The 21,374-nt window shown below is 38.6% G+C and overlaps 1 protein-coding gene across 1 annotated transcript; it reads left to right on the top strand.

Moving 5' to 3' along the window:
- The first annotated feature begins 252 nt into the window (after positions 1–252).
- dmrt3a (doublesex and mab-3 related transcription factor 3a) lies at positions 253–20,552 on the top strand. Its single transcript, XM_069886960.1, has 2 exons — positions 253–676; positions 19,380–20,552. Exons 1-2 carry the CDS (start codon positions 301–303, stop codon positions 20,324–20,326), a joined length of 1,323 nt encoding a protein of 440 aa, XP_069743061.1. The 5' UTR covers positions 253–300; the 3' UTR covers positions 20,327–20,552.
- The last annotated feature ends 822 nt before the right edge of the window (positions 20,553–21,374 follow it).

Below are 21,374 nucleotides of genomic sequence, written 5' to 3'. Positions count from 1 at the left end.
GGGCGGACTGAACCGCAGCGATTCCTGCGCTCAGCCTCCCCTCCGCGCCAGCGTCTTTTCAATGAACGAGATCCTCACGGCTGATGTAAACGCTTGGGACGTCCGATGTCGCTGGAACAGCATCGATCCAGAAGTGATCGCGGTCTCTTCCAAGTAATCTAAAAAGACAGCGGCTCCGTCGATTCCTTCCCCTTGATGCTGTTGATCTCTCCCGTTCCCCAAGCTGGGGTTTACTCCTAAGCAACCAGGCGGCTGCAAGGAAGCGACCTTCCTGCTCCAGGCACCTGGCCCATGTGAAAAATGAATACCTACGGATCTCCCTACATGTACATGGCGGGCCCGGTGTCCCAGCCACGGCCTCCTCTCCAGAGGACCCCCAAGTGCGCCCGCTGCCGGAACCACGGCGTCCTATCCTGGCTGAAGGGACACAAGCGCTACTGCCGCTTCAAGGACTGTACCTGCGAGAAATGTATCCTGATTATCGAGAGGCAGCGGGTGATGGCAGCACAGGTGGCCCTCCGGAGGCAGCAGGCCAACGAGTGCATCGGGAGCCTCATTCCGGACAGTATCCGAGCCGTGCAGGGCTTGGCGGGTGCTCCTGGCACCGCGGAACCCCGACACCTTCATGCCAAAGGCGCCGAGTCGGCGCTGCGCTGGGAGCCCGAGCAGCCGCACAGTCTCCAGGAGCCTCGGGCTGGTAAGCAAACGGACTGCAACCCTTAAGAGAGGACACCAATCGAAACCAACACCACTTTAAAATCTATTTTCTGCTCCCTTAAAAATAATGATTCCTTTCACCTTTTCCAACTTTAGACACTGACTCTTTTGCCCCAGAACATACCGTAGAGTTAGAATGGGACAGTCGGTAGAGTGCGTGGAGATGTGACCAGTACTTTACATGGAGATCATGCCCGATAGTAATACGTAATTTCATTTGCACTTCTGACCGGCCTATTTGCTCATCAGAATAAAATCAAATCTTAACGTGACGGGCGGCATCGCCTTCTCAAAGATAAATAGATATTGTTAAAATAAAATATGTGGAAATTTTGACGACAGATTGGGTTGAAAACAAAACTTTCCAGGCGAGACTTTGAGATCTTTATCAGTGATGGAAACTAGAAGTGAGTTTTCCACGTATAAGCACATATATCCGGCTACTTTGTCACTAAAGATTTCTCAAGGGAGTTGAACCTACGGTCGAAACGTATACAAGTTGAAACATTTATGCTTTCTAACACCGATGGGGTTTGCCGCAATCTAGATTGATCAAATTTGATTACAAGCCCGAAGTGCAGGATACCTTGGTATCCAGGGTATCAAAAGAGATGCAGTCTAATGTTGGTCAAATACAGAACTGAAATACCCCGCGACAAATACATTTGTCAATTTAACCTGCTGAAGAGTAAATGAATTATTATTAAACACTTATTTCGGACTCGCAAACCATTCAATTTATTTTACAAATAATAGAAGGAAGATTTCTCTGCTTGTTGGGGTGCTATTCGGGAACTTCTATTTCCACCATTGATAATACAAAATGTTGCAGGCCAGACAACATCTGTGCAAACAAAACCAATGTTTTACATTATCAAGGGTTGCGACTGAAACTTTAACGAATTTTCTATCCACAGATACAGTTTGACCCGCAGAGTGTTTCCAGAATTTCCTAGTTATATTTCAGGTTTTTGAAGCCGCGGTGTTTTGTTTTCCAAATATTGCTCACAATATTTGGTCGGGCCATCTCGGGTGCTTGGGCTGAATTTACAATTCCTTGCATTTTAATGGTCACGGTTGTGTCAGGGAATAACTCGGATAGAAACATAAAATGCCTGTTTTCCACACAATTCCTGCAGATTTCACCCGCATTTTTATTCTTTCTCTGAATCAGTCTTTGCCAACAAAATCTCGTTAATTCTGGTGCTGTGTGGGTTTTCATGTCTGCTCGATTATTCTGCTCACCAGGATACATGGAAATCCCTGGCCCCTTCCAAAATGATCTGCAGAATCGTGGGAAATTTCGACTGGAATCATGCCATGTACAAATGTTAGCTTATCATGGGAAAGATTTTGCCCACACTAAAACAAGCAAATAAACTCCCACCGACGTATTTCATTAGTAATATTAAAGTTAGGGATCAGGTGCAAATGAGTTAATTCATTAAAGGGAACGTCGTTATTTCTGCCGATTCTGATGGATGATTTGGCTGCAGTTACTCAACTCTTTATATAGGCGTCTTGGCGATGGTTACACTCTGTCCTGCTACTTACAAAACCCAGGCAAGACTGGTGGCAGAGATAAGGAATCGGGGCGTTTTCTGCCCAATCCTTGACGTTTGTAAAAGGAAAACTTAGAAACAAATCAGAGAAACGGACAGTAAATAATAAGTAATTCAGTAGCTTTCTTTTGACAACTGCCACTTATTTACACGGATAATATCTTAAATTATTCAATAATTTGACTTTTAAACAAAACAGATATTTTTATAAATTAATGTATTATTGTATTAATTAATATTAAAATGACCAAGCTCAGGCGAAGTTGGAAGAGCCTGCGGACAAGTGCAAACACCAAGTTTGGCTTGGGTCCGGTCTAAGTTAAACTGGAGACATGACCGCGCCCTTTCCGGGCGGACATTGGGTTTTAACATGTATTCACGTAATGTCGAACCCTTCTAAACATCATGCACGAAGTTAAAACTGAAATTTAAAATAATAGATGCTTTTAGTGCACGCCGATGCAGGTCATGGCGTAGGAGCGACATTACACGGAATTATGGAGCTGACACAGACCATGAATTTGTAAAGGATTTGGTGTGGACTAGGCTGAAACTGAAGGGTCCATATTTGCACGGGGTTATGATCACGGCGTTAATACGAGGATCAATCTCCATGCAAAGCTTTCAGAACTACTGGATGAGCGTTTTTTTTTTGAACCAGCGTTGCTTCACGCTCGTCATTAACCGGAGCTGTTGAAGTTGGATGGGACTGGCACTGAAAAATACTGCGTTATTCAGTGTTCAGACTATTATATTTGTACCAAAATATTCTTAAAGATAATAACGAAACGTCACTGCAGAAATATAAAATAATTGGTTGCGAATTTAGTGTAGATGAAATAATTGGGGGGAAAATCTAATTGCCATTATTTTTGTTTCTGTTGTTTGGCGACACGGGGATGGTCAGGGAAAAGTTAATTAAAGTGGAGAGATAAGCCAACTGAGGGACATTTGAGTGGTTAGAGCCAATTCTGAAATATTAAACTCAAAATCTGGGGGGGGGGGGGTGGATCAGACCAGAGATAACAACAGCGGCTTTCCTTAATTGGCAGCCCAATTCAGGCGGAAGAAACTGGAAAAGGCGAGATGTTCTCTCAGATCATTAAATCGGAGTATGCTGGAAACACATCATATTGTGTTTATATTCCAGATTTACAGCACTTGGTCTGTTTTTCGTTGTTGTTCGCCCAAATGTAGTGCAAAGTATTTATTATCCACCGAAACAGATCATCTCTGCTGTTTGTGGGACGTTGTGTGGCGACTGACCACCGTATTTCCCAGGATACAATAGTCACTACACATTTGGTATTAAAAAAAACTTGATTCAATTGATTTCCATTTTAACCGGGCATTGATATTTGAGCCTGACCCCACAATCTCCTTAGCACGTAGCAATGTGGACAGGGCAACAACACAGAAGAAAATTCTAAACACAAGATAATGCAGCAATATAATTATTTTAAATGATCGTTCAATGGTAATTAACAAAAAAAGTTACCTTTAAAATGTCATTATGTTAACCGAGTGGAACACTGCTTGTCCCGATCGTTTACTTGGAGGTAGAGGCCGGATTCTTGTTTCCAACAAAAAAAATCTGTATTGAACATAGCGATTTCACATTTTTCCCAAATTGTTAATCCTTTCACCATTCAACTGCGTGGTTGATTGTTAGCTGATTTCTTATATAAATGCTGAATTATATTCATCATGCAACGAATAGAAAAACCGTCCCAATACTCCATTTGACGTTTCAATGACATTTTGTTAGAATTTTGTATTTAATTTTATTGTTCATTATCAATTAATCCACCATATTCATCCAATTTATTTAAAGCTCGTTCATTTATTATATTTATACATTTATTTATTAGTAAGTTTTATTTACGCAAGAAAAAAAAAACCATTCTAATATTAGAAACATTTTTAATGTTTTTCATTAACCGGTTTAATTTGGAGAGAGTGATCATGCTTTTCCCCCGAACGGGTCTGTCACTAATTTAACTATTTTCATTAAATTGTCATTATTGCAATAATTTGACGACTTTCTGGGATATTTCAGATATAATTTTATATAACAGCTTTAAAAAAAAATCTGTATTGACTGTCAAGAACCAGACTGATAGATTTCGAACACTAAATACTAAACGGAAGATGTTAAGAGCGGTTTCGTTGATAAGATTTTCCTCTATCCACTCCATCCCCATTCCCTCCCACCCACCCTCACCCCCTCCCCATCCATGTCCACCGCCCCCCCCCCCGCCCCCCCTTCTCAATTGTAGTGTGACTCCCGAAGATTGTGCTTTCTTTACTCAAGGTGTGATATCTTTTTTTTAAATTCCTCGGGATAGAATAGAAATACACGTGTAACAATCGTTGGAATCTGTTGGCTAGTAAATGGGAATTTCTCGTTTAGCCAATCGTGTGTATTGTACTTTAGAAATATAAAGCAAGTGAGGCGGTAGGATTCCAGCAATGTTGTTTTCTTTTTCTCGGCATCGCTGTTTAGCGATCGTAATCTGGCAGTATCTGTATATCAATGTAAACTAATTTTATTTCGTAATCTTTTAATTAAACTTTCTCATCAACAGCACGATGGAACACACGTTTTAAAGACGCTTATGGTAGTCTTTGATGGCCAACTTATGGCAATCATAGTTGGTAACCGGGTCTACATTATAGTTGGTTTGCGAATATACATTTAGATTTGTTCAATTATGTTTTCCCGGGTACTATATTTGCAGCTCTGAGAATGAGTCCAACGATTAAGATTAAGCTAATTAACTTTATTCTTCAACCTTAGTTCCATTATATTATTAGAAAATGAAACTTACAAACGGAGATTCTCTGACAAATTTTATCCCAGATATCTAACGGGGAGAGAGATATTTGTAATAGCATAATTTAGGTCAGACGAAATCTTTGAATTTGCAGCGGAATTTGCAACATTTAATTTTGATATAAATAAATAAACGGTTCACTTCTTAGCAATGCACTGATTAGTTGAATGGGGTTATAAATACCGTACATATAAATGTTTATTTATTGAAGCACAAATAAAGACGTGTGAATTTATTATGGAGGTGAAAGATTTATTGATTGCTCCAAAAAGCACTTAAAAATGAAACTCTGGTCCGATTACAACCGGCAGACTTAAGCACCTCGGTGTGAGAACAAATGAGACGTTTGGCAAGTATTGGATTTGAACGGATGATTAATAATGGCGCTTTTATTGCAAGACTCTTAACAAATTACCGCAATCAAACGAGTGCAAATTCAATCGAAATAGGATAACAATAACTTCTTCAAAAAAGGTCAGGCAATACTGAAACGTTACCGAGGAATAGGCGAGTTGTGTGGAAATACAATTATATCTGCATTGATGTCGTGCGACTTGGTCTGTCGTCAGCATTTCTCTTAACAGCTTTAAATAGAAAGAACCCAAACCTTATCAATCACAAGGGCCATGGCGTTTCCGCACTTATTCATAAATGTTGCCTTCCCTAGAAAAAAAAAGTCAAGGTCACAAGGAATTTATCCAGAATTAATAGGCTGGGTTTTTTTTTAATGGTTAATAATGCTTATTAACTTCACACGCTTACATTTTCCTCTCTCAAACATCAATGAACCTCCGAGTTCTATTCCTCAGCGACCTTCTCCCATTCAGAATATTACTTCGTTCATTTATATTGCATGTTGAAAAATAGTCTGGAAATTTAGTTTGAGAATCAAATATGATCGCTAAGTAAATTTTCAGCTCGAGTTTACTTTTTTAAAAAAACTATTTCGTTCAAACAATATTTCCTTATTAATCTGGGTTGAAACATCCAACACTTTTCAAAATTTTTAATACTATCAGACTTTCACATGTTCACTTGTTTAAGTAGAAACGTAGGAAAAGCAAAACACTTCTTGATGGGAAACTCGATCAACCGCGATTCATGGTTCTGTTCAAGCTATCCAACATTTGACACGTTTAGTTTGTGGCTCGGTTGTTCCTATTTCTTAAAAATGTATTCCATTTTGAGATTAAACTAACTCTACTTTATAATTAGAATAAGCATCGAATTACAAACATTCGCATCAATATGAAACTCTCAGTAATTTTAATAACTCAGATAAAATTAAAACAAACAAGATAATTATCAGGATGTAAACCTCTCATCAAGGTTGAGACAGCCAATGTAAAGCATGTTAAAAATCCACTGGAAAATGAAGGCATCCATGTATACAGTCAAAGAATCATAATACTTAGAAACATTGTGAGAGATCTCACTTTCAGTTACTTCCAGAGAGGTAGTTGGAATATCCACCCAATGCATAAAATCAAAGGAAGAAATAAAATTAAATTAATATGTGAAGACTGCTTTGATCATAAAACTGATCTTTCTCTTCCACCTTTTTAATCAGCACATAAAATACAAAAATGAACAGTTTAAACTGCAAAAAAATCTGTGTTGTTTTAAAGAAAGGCCCACCATCTGTTTGAAAGGAGGCTCTTTTCTGAACTCAGCAATGACATACTGAGGAATTTCATCTTCTACTTTAAAAGATTTACACACGGCTATATTGAAATCCTAGTTAAACACATAAAACTGGTTATTATAATTCTCAGGAGTATCCATTAACTAAAACCAAAAGACCCTCTTTCATCAAACTAAGAAATGACTGGATCATTTGATCTGATCCAGAGTATTGCATTCCCTTTGTGACCTTGGCTGGTTGAGTTAAATATAATATTTTCACACTTTAGAACATTTACCTTTCTGAGCAAAGGAGCCCCTCTCTTTTCAATCTTTTGCTTTGTAACTACTCAGTTAAAAAATTATTGTTCTATTCTAGATTATGAGACAAAAGATCAAGAAAACATTAGCACAGTGATAACATGCCATGAGCCAATATTAATTTAAGTTTATTAAAATCTGGCAATTCAATTAATTGACTGACAAATGCTGATCCAGCAAAGTTATTTCTTCCAATGTACCTGTTGAAGTATAGATGTTAAGTTTACTAAAATTAGTTAGTAATAAAAGCTCCATTTTTGTGCAATTTTCCTTTTTACTTGGAAGTAAACTATCTACATGACTGCATTGTGTTAATGACCATCACATTTTATAATCTGAATCTTTAGTTGACAGTTTTTAGAAAAAAATATTGTGCAGTATTGTCCTTAAAATAGTCAAAGTCTCAAAGAACATTATCAAATTTAACCCACCCAGTGTAAAATATAAGATTGGATTGCAATATACCAATATAATTCCCCAGGTATTTCTCAGAAGTGTAAGATCTACTGCTTAAGACTGTATGTAACTTTTGTGTCAAACCCAAAAGGGTTGAAAACTTCCATCTCCCAATAAGACAATATTTATTTTCTCACATTCAATAAATGTTTTCACCTTTAATTTATCTTTTAATATTCTTCATTTATTTTCCAATAAAATCCTCTTTTTTTCTCTGCCAAAAGATTTTGCTCGCTCATAAAAGATGTACATTTATCTTCAATTTGTGTGAATGTAAAGTACAAAAAGATATTTCTCTACACTTCACTCCCCACTTCTCCAAATAGAATGTTTTTTTTTGTTCCACAGTCTAAAATACTGGTGAAAGCAAAGCTTGCTTGTCTTTCTGGTACTTTGCCACAAAATTCAGCCTAAAAGTTATCCAGTGTATTTTGTTTCAATTGCCCTCCAAGTTGTCAGAGATGGTTAAAGATTGTGTCATTAATGTCAAGGAAATATAAAAGCTGATTAAAATAACTTATTAATGTGATATTGAACTATCATTAGAATTATGTGACCAAAATCCAAGAAATGTGGCTGATAATGATGAGAACATATAGTGTACTCTGGAACAAAGTTCTGCATTTACAAGACCACTTGCTCTACTGAATTCAAAATATTAAAACCGATCACAAAGTATAATTAGTTAATAAAAAAATATTTATTTTAATAAAATTAAACAAATATAAAATCTCATATCAATTTTAAATTCTTTTTAGCTCATTGTTGAAATTAATAATCTAGGTCATTGGCTTGTGGTAGCTATAGAGCAAGTTAAGGCAAAGAAAACACTAACATTGTTTACATCTCTTTGAGTTTGGAAATGCAACCTTGAAAAGAAAACAATTGAGTGGTCTTATCACAAGAAAATGGGTTTTGCGGAGAAAATGCAGGTTCATCAAGTCATCAAAAGCTGGCTTAGTGTAAGGTAAAATATGGGTTAAAATACTATTAAGACATCTTTGAATGTTAATACTGCAAATGATAGATCAACCTGAGACAGTGGTTAGGGATAGAGATGGAACAGTGGTGTCACTAGGGTTAGTGTCACTCAGTGCGGTAATTCATGGCGTTACTTCCACTCCAACCCCACCCCCCACCCCCTCCATACCAGACCATGCAGAATCCTTAGTATTTTTTTGTACTAAATGTTACTTGTAAATTGTAATTCCCGTATATCACTGAATGTAATGGCAATAGTAGTCAGATAAACGGCTAGCAAAGTTAAAATTGCACCTTTAAATAAAAAAGACAAATTAGCAATATTTGAAAAAAATATAGAATAGTATGTGTAAATATAGTTGTAAATTGCTTAAATGTAATAGATTGTATGAACATTAACAACAAAATTGTTTTGTAACATCTTTTACATTAGTAATTGAGTGGAAACCATCTTTTGATTTGTCTCCTTCTCTTCCTTTAATTTCCACTTCATTCTCAAAAAAGGTTACTGATATAGGTTCACAAATACTAATTACCACAATATTGTAGCTAAAATATCAAAAAATTTGACAAAAGCAGTGACTATAACAAAACCAGCAGCAACGAAAACACCATGAGCTTGTAGCACGTGCAGACAAAACCCCGGGATTTGAAGCGTCATTGCAATTGGGTAATAATGACAGCTGTGACCAGAGCACATTAGAAGGTTCATAAAGTAAATTAGGATAGAATTTTAGCTTTATAGGTATATTGATACATTTAAGGTGGGTTTAAGAAAGGTGTTTTTGTTGTTATAACTAATGACAGGAAATTTTTAAATGAAAAAAATAATACATTTCTGGTGAAAGACTGCACAAAACGTTTATAGACAGTCCTTTTCGTGTCATCCCCTCTGATGATGTCAACCAGAGCAGTCCGCAACCCCCACACCCTCCTAGTGACACCAGTGAGATGGAATTAATGACCATGGGCTTTGTGGTGAGAATAAAGACTTCTTGATGATAACTAAAATAAAATTCTGACTCATCCTCACATGTAGCGTATGATAAATCAAGGAAAATAGAAATAAATGCAATCAACGAATACACGAATACTGGCTGGCCCCAAGCATGTGAATGATGGGGCAGTTTATACGTGAGAAAGAAGAGAGAAAATAAATTCTTGGAGGGCCCATAGGTGGTGGAACAGGAATCATTTTTGAAGTGTATGAATGCATGTAGGTAAGTTGTTGATCCTAACTTATTCTCAACACCTAGTCTTTGACGAAGCTGGGCTCTAAAGTTCCTTTCACATAGGTTACAGGGGCAGGGTGATGGTATTAGTGGTTCTTGATTTTTGAGGTTCTTTTTTTCTTCTTTACATCCTCTGTTTCAACTTCTGCATTTGAACAAGCACTGCTTTTTTATACAGGTACATCAAACAGGACTGTTGTCCATCTAACACAGTGGTTTTCAATCTGCACCCCAGACTCAGATTCCACCTTAAGCAATCCCTATGCCATAAGTGCTCTGTGGGATTGCTTATGGTGGTACATGAGTGGGAAGGAAAGTTGAGAAACACTGCTCTAGACCCAATTATTACTGAAATATTTTGCTTGAGAAAAATTGTCATTGATCCATTTCCTTTGGAGTTATGAAACCGTGCACATAACAAGTCAATTAAGTACAATTAAAACAGTGCTTTTCAAATTTTTGTTTCCACTCACATACCACCTTAAGCAATCCCTTACTAATCACAGAGCACTGATGGCATAGGGAATACTTACGGTGGATGCAAGTTTAGGGGGACATTTTGATAACCACTGAAACATCTTCTGCCCATCAGATCTGTGATTTTTTTTTCAACAGCATGTTAAAGCTAGTTAAAGATTAGACTTAGATAGTAGCAGTAGTATGAAGTAGCAGTAATTAGAAGAATTTTGTTTCCATTTGATTGAAAAGTTTTTGATGTGTTACTTTGTGGTGAATGCATGAGGTGCATTGTATCACATCAACAGATGTGTTTATACCCATTTCACAACTTTTATCAGACCTGCCTTTAACATTTTTTAATTATAATCATAGTAAAGATTTAGAAATATTAAAACAAAATCTTGACTGCGTAAAATACATTACAAATACAGTTTATTGACTTAAGTTTCCGTTATTCAATCCTGAAAAATAAATCCAACACAGGGAGATTCAGGATAAGGTTGAAAATGGAATCAAATTAAAGCTGGTTTAAAATAGTACTTGTAGAATTTCTGATAGGCTAGAAACAGGTGTGGCCCAGAGTCCCTCCCTGGTCATTGCAGTATATTTTTGTACTGTTTTAATCATCAGGATATTGAATGCATATGTAAACTTCTTATGTTATTAATGGTACCAAAATCATGGGTACAACTTTCAAGAAAATATTTAGATTGGCAAAGTGACAAACCATAAAAATGAGAACTAGCTATTTTATTTATTTACCTTGCTATCCCATCTCATCTCCTGTGAAAGTTTGTTGGGATCCTCAAGAAGAAAAGGCAAAAATGACCTTTGTTCCATGTTGTTCTGTTGATGAGTTTATGGAGTTTAAATCTGAAGAATATGTGGGGTGACGTTGCATGGCCTGAAATGTGCACTACTGGTGTAATTTTCAGCAAGCTTAATTTATTTAGAGAGTTGAAGGAGAAATGTGTGTAGGGTTTTTGGATGTTTACATTATATATTTTCTGGTTTACTAAAATATTTTTCTTTGGGCTCAAGCATTTTTCTGAATAAATCTGGTCCATTCAGTGGAGGAAAAAAATGAGGAATATTCTCAAATGGTCAATGAAATAATTGTGGTGGGAATGCAATCAATAATGGTCTGTTCTATTTCAGTTTATTTTTCATTTTGTTTATATGAGAAGCACTCTCCTTCAGTGTTGCAAACAGAGCACAGTTCTCAAAAAAGTATCGTCCATCTTGGTCAGTCTACAGAAGTCTCTTCTGCACAGAGAGGCTATCAATGTTCTTTTCCTGTGACACCTGAGCTAATAGTATGGTACATATACCAAAAATAAATCATATCAAGACCAGCCCATCAGTGTCAATGCACAGACCAAAGAGATCAGCTCTCAATACTTTGAATAGAGAAATTCATTAGAAGGGCAGTTCAAAGACTTCAGAAGAAATAAAAGTAAAACAGATCAGATAAGTTAAATTGAGAGCTTTACATTTTGATTGCTGAGAGGGTAAATGTTCTATACTGTGATCTGAAAACTCAGACTGTGCAGGAGCTTCCACATGTCCAGAACCACAACAAGTATTCCACCTGACGAATTTGGAATAATCAATCAGTTAAATAAAGTTCAAATATATGTGTATATATGGTGAACATTTCTATCATTGCCACCCAGATTCTATAACTCACTTACACACTACAGCAATGGCCAATAATCTACCTGCCCACGTCTGAGATTCGAGAGGAAATTGAAGCATCCAGAGGAAGGAAGCTCACATGGCCACACGGACAATGTGCAAACTGCCCACTGACAGGGCTAGAATTCAGGGCAGAAGCTAGATCGCTGGAGTTGTGAGGTAGTTGCTCTATTAATTGCACCACTGTGAGACAGTATCGACTATAGCAATAATAACGTTGGTTGTATGTCTCTTTAAGAACTGCCTGGGAGGACAGTATCTCTGATTACACAACAACAACTGAGAGAACTTGCAATTCATTGATAGAGAACCCTGAGAAAAATGTAACTATATAATTTCAATAAGGTCTTACACACGGAAATTCAAGAATACTTTTCTTAGTTTGCCTTTTGAAGTTCTCATGTTTTATAAAACTTTGATAACTAGGATAAACAAAATCATTAATATAATGGCACAAAATAACATGAATTAATTGCTGATTTGATTTCTTTGAAAATTTTATATATTTATTTTTCATCTATGAATATTGATAGTTATTCCGCTATTAGAAACCAGCAAGTAGCTGTCCTGAGCTACCTTTAACAATCTTGGTCTTAAATCTGCTTGATTCCTGTTCTCGTGATCCTCTAAAAAGGGGCGAGTCATGGATTGACTGACTTTTCTTGATTAAGTGTTAATAAATTGCTCATACCAATTTTAGAATAATAAATGTAAATATCTAACTTATTCAAACAGCTAAGTACACATTTACGCTTACATAAGACTCCCTTTGACCTAAAGGTGCACATTGGAGCTTCTGACACTGACTCCAAACCCTCCCCTTGACCTACTACCTCACTTGTATATGGAATCTGGTGTGCATGTGTGGTAGGCCAAGGGGACAGAGGGAGGTTCGGAGTCAGGCATCAGGAGCTCCCAGCTCTGGCGACTGGAGCTCTCGGCTCTGGCGACTGGAGCTCCCAACGTTGACTCTGGACCCTCCTCTCGGCCTCCCTGGGGCACAATTTGCTCTCTTCAACTGCGCCCTTCTGAGGCCTACACCCTAGGGGGCTGTCTAGTTTTCCTAATGGTGGCAGGGTAGTGGAAATATGTGCCACCCAACTAGCTGGTGTGGTCACGGACATTTTCAACCTCTCATTACTGCAGATGATGGTTCCAACCTGCTTCAAAAACAGCAATCATTTCAGTGCCAAAGAAGAGCAGGAAAAGCTGCCTTAATGATTATCTCTCATTCACACCCATATCTATTACAATGAAATACTTTGAGAGATTGGTCAGAATTGACTAACACCTAAGAAAAGATTTGTACTCAGTGCAATTTGTCTACCACCACAATTGTTCCACAGCAGATGTAATCTCATTGACTCTTCACTCAGCCCTGGATAACCTGGACAACAGCAATATGTACAACAGGCTGCTTTTCATTGATTCCAGCTCTGCTTTCAACACCATCATCCCCAGGGGTGTCACCAGGTTCTAACGTTAGGGGGAGCAGGCACATAAAATAAGCGCCATGACATTTACCATATGGTGGGTCAGTGGTTGAATGGTGGGCCACACTGATTTTCTTGGTGGTATCAGGGTGGGGAAGGGGGTTACAATACCTCTCCAGAGTCTGTTGGAATGCAAGTAAAGTCAACAAATTTCCACAAGAGATAAACTGAAATTAGTTCCATACTTAAACATACATGAATTGTGAATAAATGAAGGGAAAGCAAAAACCACAGGTGTCTTCATGGTCTTACAGTGTGCACAACATTTTTGTGAAATGAATAATAATCTTAACTCAAATGAAACACGGAGAAATGCATTGGGAAGCAAAGAGGAATGCCTTCAAAACTGAGAGAAGCCTAATTCTGTAAGTGATTATATAAATTAGAAAAAATCCGGTTCGTGCTGAGACTGATATCAGTTTTGCAATGGATAATAGGAGCTGTTGATCCTCGTGCCTCTTCCTGATTATATCTTTATCCGAAAATGAGCAGGGACACAGTAAGACAGCACAGATCAGGGCCATGGTTGGTCCTAGCCTGTAGCAGTGTCACCAATGTACCCAACGTGTGCCTCGTTGAGTGGAGCTGGGACTGTGCCCCATGCACAACCCATGGACTCCAGGACCTCCTGTTGACTGGCACTGAGGATTCTGTCAAGCTGGAAGCCCCTTTTAGGGGTTCAGCTGGGCTGCATGCATAAATAAACAAGGCCATGTGGGGCAAAAGTTATTGAATAAAGCAAAGAGTTCATTTGGGGGCAAATAAAACAGTTTGTCCTCAGTTCATTGCAACATTTAACATTGTTGATTTTTTAAACTTACTGAGCGAGGGTGTGCCGACCATGCCTTGGAGCACATTTCAAGCGAGTGGATGGGTGTGTATGTGCAGTTCTTCATTCTCACCCCAACTCCCGCAAGCACATACAGGAGACTGAGCAGTGAGCACACAGTTCACAAAGGCAGCACTTATGAAGAATATGCTCAGGGGGAGCAGTAGATCTCCCTGCACCCCACCCTCCCAACCAGCTATGCCACTGATCATCCCCTCAGTACTGGTAAACAAGCTTCAAAATCTGGACTTCTGAAGCTCCCCCTGCAACTGGATCCTTGACTTCATCATCAGAAAACCACAGTAAATGTGAATCAGTGACATCTCCTCACTCACAATCAGCGCAGGCACACCTCAAGGGTGTGTGCTTTGCCCACTGCTCTAGTCTTTCTACACCCATGACTGTGTGGATACATACAATTAAAATGGCATCTACAAATTACACCACGGACATCAGCAGAATCACAGATGGCAATGAGGAAATGTACAGGAGTGACTAGATCAGCTAGTTAAGTGATGACACAACAACAACCTTGCAATCAACATTAGCAGAACTAAGGAACTGATTATGGACTTCAAGAAGGTGAAACCAGGAGAACACAAACCAGTCCTCATCAAGGAGTCGGCAGCAGAGAGGGTAAAGAACTTCAAATTCCTGGGTGTCAACATCTCTGAAGATCCATCTTGGAGCCGTCATGTTGATGCAATCATGAAGAATGTTCCTCAGTGACTATATTTCATTGGGGTTTGAGGAGGTATGTCACCAAAGACTCTTGCAAATTTCTACAGGTTTATTGTGGAGAGCATTCTGACTCATTACAAGATTAAAAAGTCTACAGAGGGATTTAACAAGGGCCAGTGCCAACATGGGCATTTGTCTTCACTCCATTAAGGACATATTTGAGAAGCGGTGTCTCAAGAAAGCAGCCTCTATCATCAGGGACCCTCAGCATCCTTCACCTTGCTACCATCAGGAAGTAGGTGCAGGTGCCTGAAGATACACACCCAATGTTACAAAACCAGCTTCTTATCCTCAGCCGTCAAATTTCTAAATGAGCAATGAGCATTTTAGAGCTACGCCACTGTTTTCTCTTTTCTCTCTATCATCCATCTATCTATCTACCTATTTATATTTATTTTAAAATATTCTATTTTCAGGACCACAATTTATTGCAGTTTTGCACCTCTCATGCACAATACTGCTGCAAGAAAACAACAAATTGTGTGACACATGTTCATGACAATAAACCTGATTCTGATTCTGACTCATGAGGGGTTTGCATGGTTCAATGATGAGAAACTGAGTTTTCAACCATAGAGGCATCTGGGTTTGAATTTAATTCCTATAAAAATGTTCCTGGATTAATCACCTTAACGTTTAACGGGGCTGCTTCAGCCTAACGACTGCATGAATGATTCAACCTGAATTTCTTGTGCAGAACCTATGACCCTGAACTTATCTTTTCTTCACACAGATGAGACCTGACCAGCATTTTCTCTTTTTATTTTGTATACATAAGAGAAGGTTGGTTTACAAATTTTGCTTAGTAATACATATTTTTAATGTTTTTCATTGGTTATAATGTGTTTTAGGAAGTCTTAAGGTCATGGAAGATCCAATTATAAATTATTCATTCCAATTTTTAACAAACCATTCTAAGGAACATCTAACATTATGTGCTTTACATTCCATTTACAGAAAATCCAAATACTGTATATTACATCCACTGATTCCCCTCACTCTGCTCTGGCTGATACATTCTGTAAGAAATCTAATGACTGAACATTGATGTTCAACGTTATTACATTGATGTTCTCTCATTTTCATTACATGCAGATAGGCCAACCAACCTATCTGGTTTATGCTGGCGTTCAAATCTATGTCAACTACTCATTTCACTGTGATCTATTCCTCTCTTACATGCCCACAAACTTAGATAGCTCGGTGATTAAACCAGGGATCGCGGGTTCATTCCTTGCTGGGGCTTCATTTCTGTGAGGGGCGCTGGACAAAGTGGCAACTCTCTGTCTTCCTTAGAGTAGACAAAGTTAAAGAATTTCATGGAACCTCTATCAGTCTCCTGCGAGATGGGAAATTTTAGACTTACAAGTGGGTTGAAATTGGAGCATCTGGGAGAACTCATGCAGTCTAAGGGAAAAAGTGTACACTCCAAACTAAAGCTCTGAATGGCAGGATTAAACTTGGGTGGTTGGAGCTGGAAGCAGCAGAACCATTTGCTATATCAATGTATCAACCTAAATTCAAAGTCTGCTATGGATATTGTGTAAAAACACAATGCTGGAGAAACTCATCAGGTCAGTCAGTGTACTTTATAGAGTCATCGTCGTCATCCTGGCTATCCCTCATAGTCGAGGATGATGGCCTTCGTTCTGTTGATCCACAGAGCAAAGATGTTTCAACGTGTATTTGTTTAACGTGTACTTAATGTTGCTCTCCAAGAAGCACACGATACTTCACAAATCAACAAACTAATTCCAATGGCATGGAAACCACGACGATTAGAGGTGATGGATTTGTTGCAGCCTTCATCTGCCTTCATGGCTGTTGAGTTCAGAGTAACCTCGTCCACCTGTTCCACCATTGACCTTACCACCACGGGTGGTATAATTCCAGATGGCATCGCTCTCGGGATCTCAGGACCACACAAGCATCTCCACCACGACAAGGTGACAATCCACAGAGAAGTTTTTACAGTATACAAAGATAAAGTTATATAACTAATGTTTTGGGCTTGAGACCTTCATCAAGGAATGAAAATATGTCACCAGGCATCTGAACAAAAAGATAAGTGGTATTGTTGGGGGAAGGAGCATGGTCCCAAAGGCAGGAGGTAATAGGTGGGAAGGGAGGGAGGGCATAGCAGCAAGCAGGGGAATACTGTGTCTTTTGCTGCAACAGTGCTCATACTTCATGAATATTTCATAGGCTCTAAAATACAGACATGGCTTGAAGAGGAAGTGGAAGGTGCTATATGAATGCAAGTGTTTTTACTTTTTTATAACTTGGCTTCCAGGACTTAACATTGTTTATCTCCATGTCCTTCAAGGCAAGTGGTCTCATCTTCAAATTAGGTCATCATGTTAGATAGGGCACGTGCTTAGATAAAATATGTTTTTGTAGCCGCACAGTAGGGCAGCAGGTAGATTGCCAACTTCAGTTCACATTTTATTTTTGCGATCACATGGGTTTCCCCTGAGTGCTCTGATTTATTTCCATTTCCCAAAGACATGAGGGTAATTGGTCAATCAGCTACTGCAAGTTACCCCTAGGGTGCAATTGAGCAGTACAACGTTGGGGGAATTTACAAGGATGTAGGTAGAATAAATATGGGACTATTGTAGGATGAGTGTAAATGGGAGACTCAGGGGCTGAAGGTCTTGTGACCATCCTGTTAGGTTCTATGGTTTCTGTAGCATGTACTCTTTGCTTCAAAATCAAGCATTTCCTTGTCATCTTTGTCGATTTTTCCACAACATTTCAGGTCTTATATAGGTTTAAGCCTGGAAGGTAATTGCCTTCAGTTACCACTGAAGAAAGATTACCATGCACAGAAGAAAGGACGCTTGGCCATTTTGAGATTGATGTTTGCTTCTGAGGTAGAAGCACAAGTTCATGGTGACAAGTTGTGGATGATTGTGGTGGAGGGGACCGTGAAGGATGATATCTCATCTTACAACAGAATATAGGCACTTTGTAACAATGGTCACAGACTCATGAATGGAATTTAAGTCACACAAGGTTGTGGTATTGCACTGTGATAGATTAATCCAGTACAGGACTTGCACAGTCCTGGAGAGGGTGGTAGAACAAAGAGGCATGGGGGTACACTTACATAGTTTCATAAAGTATCATCACAGGTAGACAGGGTGGTGAAGGTTTTTGATACATTTGTTTTTATTTTTCAGGGCACTGAGTCTCACAATATGATCACTATTGCAAAATAGGACACAATATCCATAGCAGACTATGACTTTAGTTGGTGCAGCAAATGGTCCTGCTGCCTCCCAGCTCCACCAACCCAGGTTTGATCCTATTATCCAGAGCTTTCAGTGTGGAGTGTACACTTTCTCCTTTTGACTGCATGTGTTCCCTCAGATGTGTCAATTTCATCCCATTTGCCAAAGATATGCTGCCTGGAAGGTTAAATGGCTTGTACAATTGCCCTTCTTTCAGGATGGTGGGAATGTAAAAGAGCAGGATGTCCTGTTACAACTGTACAAGATGTAGGTGTAACTACATGGAGTAGTGTGTACAATTTTGGTCACCCAGCAGCAGGAAATATATCATTAAGCTGAAAAGAATGCAGAAAACATTAATGAGAATGTTACTGGGACAGGTAGGCTTGAATTATGAGAAAGGCCCTGACCTTTCTCTCTGTAGCACAGAAAGCTAAGAGTGAATCTCTTAAAGTTTAATAAAATCAAGAGGGTATAGGTAAGGTAGTCAGTCATTTTCTTTGGGTAAGACGATATAAACCTAGAGGGCAAAGAGTTACAGTGAGAAAGGACAGACATAAAAGGGACCTGAGGGGCACCTTCTTCACACTTAGAACAAGAGGAAGTGGGCGCAGCAAAGACAATTACATTTGAATAGGAAAGGTTTAGAGGGACATGAACTGAAAGCAGGCAATAGGAGTTTCTTAGTTGGCATGGAAATGTTGGACACAATGGACTGTTTCCATGCTGGAGAACTATATGACTCTCTGTTTGTCTGTCTCTCTCTCTCTCTCCCTCTCCCCAGCAACCCCACCCCCTCCTCCAGTCTCCAGTTGGGGCATCTAAAACTAATCACATGCCACTGTGAATATATACTTCTTCTCTACCTCAAAGTCATCAGTTCTTTTCAATAATCTGGTAGTCTTATCAACAAATACTTATTGAAAATGAAAATGAATTGAAGCAATGCCTTAAAATCCACGTTGTATCACTGTAAACTACACCATACTGGTAAATCAGCTCAAGAAACCAAAACTGAATATTTAATAGTTGTAGAAACTTTAGTTAGTTCTAAATAAAAATCAGAATATTTCAGTGCAGTGACTATTTCATACTTGTGGTTTTAGTGTTGGCACATCACAGAGCTGATTATTGTGTTCAAAGTTCTGATATAGACTTGCCACCAGCCCAATCTTTCTTTCTTTTTTGTCTTAGATATAAATGATGAACGATTAGATGACCAGAGTGGAAATGAGACCACAGAAACATACAATGAAAAAGTGTCAGGACCGACAAATTCACCAGAGATAGTCAAAGACATGGCCGACAGCCCTGAAATGCCAGAGGCTGATGAGGAACGCTTACCCATTGAGAAGAGTGGCAACAACCTGGAAACAGTACCTGAAGGCTCCAAATTTAATCTGGATCAGAGCCAAATACTGATGGAGGGTCTACCTGGAGCTGTGCCAGTTCCTTTTTCTTTGAAAGGTAACAGACCTCCTATAGAAGTGCTGAAGAAGATCTTCCCAAATCACAAACCGACAGTCCTTGAACTGATTTTGAAAGGGTGTGGAGGTGACCTTGTTGGTGCCATTGAGATTCTACTATCAAGTCGCTCTGATAGATCTTCAGAAGCTCCTGATGTCTTCAATGTATCATCCAATGGGCAGACATTTTTTGAACATGCTTTTGGGTCCTATCCTGTTGCTTCCTCCAAATGGTCGGTTGGGTCAGCCTTCAGGGTCCCAGAATCCTTGAGGTTCTCTAATGATCCTGCCAATGTCATATCAAGCCCCTTGCCCATGTCATTGCAACACCAGTTTCCTCAACCTCCTCGTTACCCACTGGTTCTGAGGAACGCCTTGAGCAGAAACCAGGCAAGCCCATTCTTATCAAATGATGTGGCTCTGTGGAACACCATGACACTTCAGCAGCAATACCAGCTCAGATCCCAGTATCTTACCCCTTTCCCAAATGCTTCAGCTGGCATCTTTCGCAGCTCACCAGTCCTACCTTCTCATCCTACTAATGATCCCAGGCTTTCAATTGCAGATGAAGGCTGTTCAATGGTGACCAAACAATCCATTTATACAGAGGAGGATTATGATGAAAGATCAGATTCTGCAGACTCTAGAATATTGAATTTGAATTCATCCTCTTAAATGATATGTTACAGATGCTCACCAAATAGAATATAAAAAGGAAAATACTTGAATCTGGTATTGAAGACAGTGAGTGTATGCTCCATCCACAACTTAATATTCCTAACAGGAAGAACCAAAGGGTTATAAAGTATAATTATCTGGTTTATATGCCATATTTAGATGTGTTAGTTGAAGAATATGTTAACTGGTAGCTATACTTTCTAATGCATGTTATATGCTGTGACGATGACTGCAAACAAAAGAAGATGGCACTTGGACAGATACATGTAGCACGCCCAAAATATAAAGTGCAAATAAATGAAAAAGATGTAGTCATGTGTTTGTATAAAATGTCACTCACATTGACTGATTGATTTATTTGTCACATTTAACACAAATCAGGTACACATTATACGGAAGTAATTGCTGTCATAGAGTAAGAATAAAAGAACCTTCACGATATCCTTGATTATGAGGAAGTGAATCTGCATTTACCTTCCTAATCACATTCAATAGAATATCAATGTTGAGTTTACATTTACATTTAAAAGGATGGAATGTACTTTGGATATTTGAAAATGTCTCATTTTGCTCTCCAATATTTTCTGATCGCCCTGAAAAAAAGTTTCAAGATTCAAATCACAGATATGATGCTTTCCACTTAACAGCTGCATTAATCAATGGGAAGCTAATAGTTCTCAAAAAGCAGAATATATTCAGCGCACAAAACTATACTGGCAGAATTAAACGATTGAGTGATTAGGTTGCAAATTGGCAGCAGTTTAAGTGTTTTATCTCATCTGAAAATCCAACACAGATGTTTATGAATTAGGAGGAAACTTGTATGGCTATTTTATTTTCTAAGTCACACATTTTAATTAGGATTACACATAATACATACAACTTAGATATCAACCATGCAAACAAATATCTGACCTAATTTGCTATAGCAGGAAATAGACATCTTGCACTAGTAAATGTCAGATTCATGAGGAGAAAACAATGGACAGGTTTCTGCAGACATAAGAAACTGCAGATGCTGGAAAGTTAAGCAAGAACCGAAGAA

The sequence above is a fragment of the Narcine bancroftii genome, chromosome 1 (assembly GCF_036971445.1).
Source record: "Narcine bancroftii isolate sNarBan1 chromosome 1, sNarBan1.hap1, whole genome shotgun sequence".
Taxonomy (NCBI): Eukaryota; Metazoa; Chordata; class Chondrichthyes; order Torpediniformes; family Narcinidae; genus Narcine; species Narcine bancroftii.
This window is presented reverse-complemented; position numbering and strand designations above follow the sequence as displayed.

Excerpts from the sequence above, each read along its gene's own strand:
- dmrt3a (XM_069886960.1), top strand. The coding sequence starts at position 301 with ATGAATACCTACGGATCTCCCTACATGTACATGGCGGGCCCGGTGTCC. Across the intron at positions 677-19,379 it reads GGAGCCCGAGCAGCCGCACA|ATATAAATGATGAACGATTA; the intron begins GTCTCCAGGAGC and ends TTTTTGTCTTAG.